Source organism: Phascolarctos cinereus, unplaced genomic scaffold (genome assembly GCF_003287225.1).
Source record: "Phascolarctos cinereus isolate Bilbo 61053 unplaced genomic scaffold, phaCin_HiC Scaffold_726;HRSCAF=1367, whole genome shotgun sequence".
Taxonomy (NCBI): domain Eukaryota; kingdom Metazoa; phylum Chordata; class Mammalia; order Diprotodontia; family Phascolarctidae; genus Phascolarctos; species Phascolarctos cinereus.
In genome coordinates, this window is record NW_027556098.1 from 414,269,988 (window position 1) to 414,279,260 (window position 9,273).

Here is a 9,273-nt window from a genome sequence, read left to right on the forward strand (position 1 = left end):
ACAGCAATGATTAACAACAGCATTTGAGAGAGAAATCAAGAACAAACTAGACACTGTTGAAAAGCAGCTTCAGGGAGTGAAATCCCTTATGGAAAGAGCATGCCTTGGCTCTGGGCTCCAAAACGGCACTGAAGCTTGGAGCCCAATAGAGCATTACACCTAAGGAAAACCTCGTGAGCTCTCTACAAGGTAGAAAAAGACTTCTAGTCACCAGAAGCTGTGAGTTTACCTTTTGGTTCTACACATTCTTTAAGTTTGAACTCATTGTCCCCAGGACATAGTGTGTGTGGAGGGAGTACACCCTTGATTTCAGAGGATTAACAAATTGGATTTTTAAAAATTAAATTTAAAATTAAATTAAATTTTGTTAAAATGGTTTTTATTGATGTTTTACATCATTATATTTTCCCCTAGTATCTCTTCCTGTGCCCCACCCAAAAAGTCATTCCATTTAATAAACAACATTTTTAAAGACTAAAAAAAAAAAAGAAGAAAGAAAGAGAAAGAAAAAATAAGCATAGGTGATGAATACATTAAAAATAACTGAAAATATATGCAACGTACTATGCTTGTGGACATCCAATCTCTACAAAGGGGTGGGGTGGAGGTGTCTCCTAATACCTCTTCTTTGGAGCCATTCCTGTTCTTTGTAATTTTGTAAAATTTGCTTTTGATTGTGTGTGTGTGTGTATTCTTTCTATTTGCATTGTTCCAGTCATTTTATATATGGTTTTCTTGGCTCTGCTTACTTCACCCTATATCTGTTTATGTGGATCTTCCCATGCTCCTCTATGTTTATCCTATTTCTTATAGCAAAGTAATATTCCATTACATTCATGTGCCACAGTTTGTTTAGCCATTCCCCAACTGAGGAGCATCTACTTTGCTTCCAATTCTTTGCTATCATAAAAAAAGTATTGCCATATTTTGGTATACGTACAAGGGCATTCTCCGTATCAGTGGCCTCTTTGGGGTATTATCCTAACAGTGGAATTTTGTGGTTAAAAGGTATGGACATTTTATATTCACTTTACATAATCCAAATTCTTTTCCAAAATGGTTGTACTGATTGACAGCTCCATCGACAATTCATTAGTATGCCTATCTTCCCATAACCTCCCCAACATTGACTATTCCCATCTTTTGTCAGCTTTGTCAATTTTCAGGCTGTGGGGTAGGAGGATTTTAAAAAAATAACAGCTGTCTATGCTATACCTTCTCAGTAAATACCTTTTCTAAAAAGCTAATAGAGTTCAACTGGTTAATTGATAATGGGGGGCTCACCAGTGGAGGCTCATGGATACTAGAAATATCACCAATCCCTCAGGGTTAACCCTGAGAGGAGAAGGAGCAGCCCTGGGGACCTGGCCTCCTAATTCAAGCAGGAACTGGGGAACTGAGAACAGAGTGTATCCTACACAGGAAGGTAGAATATTGTGAATGTTCTCTATGTATAAGGCTTTTAAGGAATAGGGTGCGATCCTCTTTAAGGGATACTTCTTTTGTTTGTTTGTTTGTTTTAGGCAATTGGGGTTAAATGACATGCCCAGGGTCACACAGCTAGTAAGTGTCAAGTGTCTGGTCTGAGGTCGAATGTGAACTCAGGTCCTCTTGACTCCAGGGCCGGTGCTCTATCCACTGCACTATCTAGTTGCCCCTCAAAATCTTAAAAAAATGAATGTTGAAAACTAAAAAAAAAATTAAAAATAAAAAAAAAAAAGTGCCCAAAGAACCATTGAGTGCCAGCCCCCTCCTCAGTTTTCAGAGGAGAAAACTGAGGTGCAGAGAGAAGAAATCCCTCTTACATGGGTCTCACAGGAATGGAACAGGGTAGGACTCAATCCCAGATCTCTTTGTTCTTGGCCACAGGCTCTTTCCTACCCACTCTCACTCCTAGTCTCTTGCAGAGGTCCTTTCACTCCCACTGCAAGGCTGGTGGGAAGGCCACAGAAGCTGAGGCCTGAGAGAGAAGGGGAAGAGTTGCTCAAAGCCATCAACAGTGTTTGTTTGAGGGGATGGAGCAATTTCTGCTGGCCCAAAGGAACCAGCGGAAGTAATCTTGTGAAAGAGCAGGTTGGAGATTATGAGAATAGGTTTCAAAACCAGAGAGGGTTTGAAAACAGGTGAATGAAGCTCATGGAATCCAGGGATGGATGATGGCACCTCCATCCATCACAGGGAGCCAGAGGGGAGGGGAAGGACCCCTCTTTTAGATATTAGTCGAGGATGGCTAGACCCAGTGGGGATCTAGAACTGTGCCTTGTTCAGGAAGGCTTTTATATGCAATTGATAGCATAGTTTGTCAAGCAGGAAGGAGCTGGTGAGTCTTAGAACACAGAACACAGAAGACCAGAATCTAAATGGAGGGAGCCAGCTGGCTTAGAGCAAGAATATTTTTCCCCCTCTTAAAAATTAATTAATCAATTAATCAATCAATCAATCAATTAATTAATTAATTAATTTTAAGTTTTCAACATTCACTTCCACAAGATTTTGAGTTACAAATTTTCTCCCCATCTCTCCCTTCTCCCCACCCCACGATGGCAGGCGTTATGAATATCCATTCCCTCAATTTGCCCTCCCTTCTGTTATCCTCCTTCTGTTATCCTATTCCCCTTCTATTTTCCTGCAGGGCAGCATAGATTTCTATACCCCATTGTATATATATATATATATATATTTCCCAGTTGCATGTAAAAACAATTTTTAACATTTGTTTTTAAAACTTTGAGTTCCAAATTCTCTCCCTTCCTCCCTCCCCACCTACCCTCATTGAGAAGGCAAACAATTTGATATAGGTTATACATGGGTAGTCATGTAAAACACTTCCATAATACTCATATGTTGAAAGACTAAGTATATTTCCTTCCATCCTATCCCAACTCCTTTTTATTCTATTCTCTCTTTTGACAGTATGCCTCCTCAAAAATATTTGCTTCTGATTACCCCCTCCCCAAATCTGCCTCCCTTCTATGATTCCCCCTTCTCTTATCCTCTTTCCCCTCTATTTTCCTGTAGGGTAAGATAAATTTCCATACCCAATTGAGTGTGTATATTATTCTCTCCTGATGAGAGTAAGATTCACTCATTGCCTTTCACCTCCCTCCTCTTCTCCTCCACTGTGAAAGCTTTTTCTTGCCTTTCATATGAGATAATTTACCCCATTCTACCTCTCCCTTTCTACTTCTAGTACAACCCTCTCTCACCTCTTAATTTTATTTTTTAGACATCATCCCTTTGTTTTCAACTCACCCTGTGCTCTCTCTCTCTATATATATATTAAGTATATATATATATTCCCTCTAATTGCCCTAATACTGAGTACTGAGAAAGGTCTCATGAGTTACAAATATCATCTTTCCATGTAGGAATGTAAACAGTTAAATCTTAATAAGTCCCTTATGATTTCTCTTTCCTCTTTACCTTTTCATGTTTCTCTTGAATCTTGTATTCAAAAGTCAAATTTTCTGTTCAGCTCTGGTCTTTTCATCAAGAATACTTGAAAATCCCCTATTTCATTGAGTGTCCATTTTTCCCCCTGAAGGGGAAACATTCAGTTTTAGTGGGTTAGAGCAAGAATATTATCATCAGAAGGGTATCTAGAACATTGACTGCCAGTGATGGGATGGAGGGCTTAAAACATAGAATGTAAGAGCCAGAAAGGGTTTTAGAAATTGAAAAGCAGACCATGTGAAGGAGGCCCCACAGAAAGACCACAGAAGATAAGGTGCCCCCTCACAGACCCTGAGTTTCGGCATCACTGGCAGGAGGTGCACAGGTAGAACTATTGCCTGTGGTTACAGTCGGGTTAGACTCCTCACTCAGAGCCCGCTCCAGAGCAGCTGGCAGGGATCTGAACAGTCTTTCCCTGAAGTCCCGGCCTAAGAAGACATAGAGCAAGGGGTTCAGGCAACTGTTGACAAATGCCAGGGAGGATGAGAGAGGGCTCAGGTAAGGCAGAACATCTAAAAAGTGTGAATGGCTGGAGACAGAAACCTCTATCATGCCCACCATGTGGTGAGGGAGCCAGCAGAGGAAGAAGGCGGCCACCACGGCTGTGAGGATCTTGAAGGGCCGACTGGACTTGGTGGTCTTCATTCTACTCCAGAGCTTGACAGTGATGAGGCCATAGCAGACAGTAATGATGAGGAGTGGAATTACAAAGCCAAGGATGAAGCGGCTGACCACCAGTGACCGGTGGCGGCTTTCAGACAGGGCATCATAGTACTCCTCATCATCTCCTGCCTCCTCCCAGGGGTCAAACTCAGGGTAGCAAAGGGTGGTCTCATTCTCTGTGTATGTGGTCCTGAAGATGACTGTTGGGACAGAGAAGGCCAAGGCAAAAGTCCAGGCGCCTGCAGCACCCAGGGCAGCTCGACGAGGTGTGCGGTGATTCCTGGCCCACACTGGCCAGAGGACAGAGACACAGCGGTCAAGAGAGATGAGGGTCAGCAAGAAGACGCTGGCAGACATATTAAAAATAGCCAGGGAGCTAATTAGCTTGCAGAGGAACCAGCCAAAGGGCCAGTGGGGCTGCAGGGCGGTGCCAATGATGAGGAATGGCAGGAAGGCAGTGAAGGTGAAGTCTGCTGAAGCCAGGTTGAGGAACAAGACAGTGGTGACCGTGCGAGCCATCCGGAAGCCTGCCACCCAGATCACTAGCCCATTGCCAGTTATGCCCAGCACAAAGGCTAGGCAGAAGATGATGAGTGAGATGATCCAGAAGGCCTGGTGGACGGCAGTTGGTGGTGCCTCTGTGGGGAAGAGGGCGTCTGAAGCATCTGAAGGGAGCACTGAGGAGTTCTCCATCATGCTAGCACCTGGGACACACCAATAACCATTAGATGGCAAGCCCCTCGAGGGCGAGAACTGGTTTTGCCTTTATTCCCCCTCCCCCACCCCCCAGTGCTAAGCACAGTGCCTGGCACACAGTAGGTCTTTCATCAATGCCTGTTGACTTGATTGGAATTGACCAAGGATTTCCTTCAAGGCTTCCAGCCACTCAGCCCTATGCTCTCCCTGATCTGGCTGCTTGACTCTGGTCACTTTCCTCATGAGAGTCTCCCCTGCCCAGACCCCTCCTCCCCTAGGTACTGGAACCCTAGGATCACTGCCCCCAGCCTCTTCTTTCTGAAACCTCCTATATACTTCAGAGAGCCCTGGGTTACAGTCTGGGTCCCAATTTTCCCAGTTGTGTAATGAGTTTGCTGAAAAGGATGGTCGCTAAGGTGGTGCGTTCCATGATTTAGATTGAGACATCCCAAGATGTCTTAGGATGCCTGAGCTGGAACTGGCTTAGAGACCACTTGATCCAAACCCCTCATGGTACAGATGAGGAAACTGAGGCACAAACAACTGAAATCCTTCCCCCAAATCCCATAGTAGCTTAACGGAGCCTTGCTTCAAGCCCAGGCATTCTTTTAATAGTGTGCTCACAATGTCAGAGGCAGCTGCTTGCAGTGTGTGTGTGTGTGTGTGGTGAGATAGCATTGGGTTGGCTCCATTGTCCCCATTTCCAGCCTGGCACTTATTCTTTGGCCCTGCTTTAAGCCCCTCTCTTGTCTTGTCTTTCCTGCTTCCTTGGCATGCTCTCTCTGCTCTAGTAAAGGCCTGGTTTCCTGTCCTGCTGGGATCCTTCTCCTGTTGCATTTCCCCCCACTTCCCACCACCAAGAACTATGTCCAAGGACTTCTAATCATGGCATCCTGAGGCCTCTGGCCCAGCTTTGTGGTATGACCTTGGACAAGTCTGTTCTCCTTCACCTGGGTTTCATTTTCCTCATGGATAAAATCTAGAGGTTGGTGCAGATTCTCTCCAAGATCTTTCCCAGCCCTTATATTCTCTATTTGAAATCCTAAAGCCCCTTCCCTCCAGGGCCATGGAAGGGTGGGTGATCCAGCATTGGGTAGAGCCTTGAATTGAGTGGGTGCTTCAAGGGAGAAACAAACAAACAAAACAGTTAAGAGTGCAGCTCCAAGGTGGTGGTCTGGGGGAATGGCTTCTTCTTGACCATGGTGGTCTGTCTGCCTCTTGCCTCCTCCTCCTCTCACAGGGGTGTTTGAGTCAGTGCCCTATCCACCTGAGTTAGAATGTTACCTCTTCTGCCCTGGGTGTGGTTTGAGATACTTGGTCTGGGCCCCAAATTCTAAGCTACAACTTTGCTTCCTTCTGTTGCATTCCATTTCCTGAGGCCCCTCCTAGCTCTGACATTGGATGTTCTGAGTTCTAATGGGCTGCTCAGCTCTGACATCCCATGTTCCATGTTCCATGGGTCCTCCAAGCTCTGTCATTCCATTTTGCAAGAGCTCTTCCAGATCTGACATATAACATTTCAAGGACCTTTCAAATGCGTCATTCCATGCTCTAAGGGATGTTCTATGTTCTAATGAGTTCTTTCAGCTCTGAGGTTCCATAGGTCCTCCAAGCTCTGTCATTATTCCCTTAAAGCACTGATATCCCTACTCAGATTTTCTCTGCTCAGTTTATTCTCAGCTCTGACCTTCTATGTACTAAGTACTGTCTCAGCCCTGACTTTCCATACTCTAAGTTCTAGAGATCTTTCCAGGCCTGACATTCTGTCAGGTTCTAAGACCCTTACCAGTTTTAACAGTCTTTGTTCTAAGGTCTGTCTCATCCCAGACAGTGTTTTAAAGTTGTTCTGAATTATATGTAATGGGGACAGGCTAGAAGCATTTCCAATAAGATCAGGGGTGAAACAAGGATGTCCATTATCACCACTGTTATTCAATATTGTACTGGAAACCTTAGCTTTAGCAATAAGAGAAGAAAAAGAAATTGAAGGCATTAGAATAGGCAAAGAAGAAACAAAGCTATCACTCTTTGCAGATGGCATGATGATATACTTAGAGAATCCTAGAGAATCAAGTAAAAAACTACTTGAAATATTAAACAACTTTATCAAAGTTGCAGGCTATAAAATAAACCCACATAAAATAGAGAACATTATGAAGAGCAAAATGGACAATTTTGATTACATTAAGTTGAAAAGTTTTTGCACAAACAAAGCTAATGCAACTAAGATTAGAAGGAAGGTAGAAAATTGGGAAAGAATTTTTACAACCAGTCTCTCTGATAAAGGTCTCATTTCTAAAATATATAGAGAATTAAGACAAATTTATAAGAACACAAGCCATTCCCCAATTGATAAATGGTCAAAGGATATGAACAGACAGTTCTCAGATGAAATTAAAGCCATCTATAGTCATATGAAAAAATGATCTAAATCGTTATTGATTAGAGAAATGCAAATCAAAACAACTCTGAGGTACTACATCACACCTATCAGATTGGCCAACATGACAAAACAGGAAAACAATAAATGTTGGAGAAGATGCGGGAAAATTGGAACACTAATACATTGTTGGTGGGGGTTGTGAAATGACCCAACCATTTTGGAGAACAATTTGGAACTATGCCCAAAGGACTACAAAAATGTGCATACCCTTTGATCCAGCAATAGCACTTCTAGGGCTATATCCCAAAGAGATCATACAAATGGGAAAAGGACCCACGTGTACAAAAATATTCTTAGCAGCTCTTTTTGTGGTGGCAAAGAATTGGAAATTGAGAGGATGCCCTTCCATTGGGGAATGGCTGAGCAAGTTGTGGTATATGAATGTAATGGAATACTATTGTGCTGTAAGAAATGATGAGCAGGCTGACTTCAGAAAAACCTGGAAAGACTTATATTGTCTGATGCTAAGTGAAGTGAGCAGAACCAAGAGGACTTTGTACACAATAACAGCCACATTATGCGATATTGTTAAACTGAACTCTTCTCAGCATTACAAGGATCTAAGACATCTCCAGAGGCCTTGGGATGGAAAATGCTGTCCACATCCAAAGAAAGAACTATGGAAGTTGAATTGCTATCACTTATTTTTACCTTCTGTTGAGTTTTGTTTCATCTTTCTGATGGTTCCTCCTATTGGTTTTAATTTTTACTTACAACTTCACTAATGTGAAAATATGTTTAATAGGAATGTAAATGTATAGCCTGTATCAGACTGTGTGCTGTCTTGGGGAAGGTGGTGGGGAGGAAGTGGGAGAAAAATTTTCAACTCAAAAGCATATGGAAGTAATTGTTGATAAATCAAAATAAATTAATAAAATTTTTTAAAAAAGGAAAAAAAAAAGTTGTTCTGAGTGCCGACATAGGATACTCTGTATTATAAGATCCCTCCCAGCTCTGACATTCTGTGTTCTAGGGGCTATCCCAGAACTGATAGTTCTGGCTTCTATGTACTAAGGATCTTTTCAGCTGTGATATCCTTTTTATCACAAGTTCTAAAAATCACCCCTAGCTCTGCCACTCCCCTTCAATGACTCAACTGCCTTGATTTTTCCAGGCCCTCAGAGACTCAGATGTCCTCTCCCAATCCTTAGCCTCGTAGGAATGTGTGTTCCTTGATTTTCCCCTTCAAGGTCCCAGGTGCAGAGGTTTCCCAGTCCAGACTTACCATGCGTATTGATGCTGCACTAGTGTCTCGTCTTCTTTGAGGTTAAACTGAACTTCAGGGTGAAGGAAGAGGATTGAGAGATGTCTGTGGCTTACTCAGAATTGAGTAACTTGTAGTCAGAAGAACACATCCCCTCTGCCAACAGACATCTGCTAGCCAGGAGGGAAAAGCAAAGCCCAAGAAGCCACCAGCCTTTCTGGGGGACTCTGGGCTTGAGTCCCCATTCCTCATGGGCCCTCGTCCTACTCCTAATTACCTAGCAACCATGTTCAAAGATTCAGGTGTCCTTCTCAGCCACTTCTTCACACTCTGGCAGAAATCTGGGTAACCACAGCGAAATCATTTTTCTTCAATGGTTATCATTTTTCCTATTTGTAAAACAAGCATGGTTCATCCTTTCACTCGTCCATCAAACATTTTGTTTTTGTGAAGTGGTTTAAATATCCAAAGGAAGACATCATATTTGACCCTGGAGGTAATAGAGAGCCATCAGAGATTACTGAGTGGGGAAATAACATGGTAAGATTGGATATAGAGGTGAGTGAGGGGGAGGAGTTGAGGATGGTGCCTTAGTTGTGGGTCTGCATACCTCAAAGGGTGAGGATGTTCTCAACAGTGAGAGGGAAGGATTTTGGGGGAAAGATAATGAGTTTAGTTTGGGACGTGGTGAGTTTGTGCCTGGCACATGGTAGGCACTTAATACATGTTTATTGACAGGCTGACCAGCTCTCTTACTATGTTCCAGGCACTGTGCTAAGCACTGGGGATACAAAGAAAGCCAAACCAGTGCTGG

General features: G+C 43.0%; 1 protein-coding gene across 1 annotated transcript; it reads right to left on the reverse strand.

Moving 5' to 3' along the window:
* Window positions 1-362: 362 nt before the first annotated feature.
* On the reverse strand, window positions 363-8,972 carry LOC110219964 (formyl peptide receptor 2-like). The gene is made up of 2 exons (XM_021003755.2): window positions 8,481-8,972; window positions 363-4,820 (listed from the first exon to the last, which is right to left on the reverse strand). The coding sequence occupies exon 2, from the start codon at window positions 4,810-4,812 to the stop codon at window positions 3,736-3,738; it is 1,077 nt and encodes a 358-aa protein (XP_020859414.1). The 5' UTR covers window positions 4,813-4,820; window positions 8,481-8,972; the 3' UTR covers window positions 363-3,735.
* Between the last annotated feature and the right edge of the window lie 301 nt (window positions 8,973-9,273).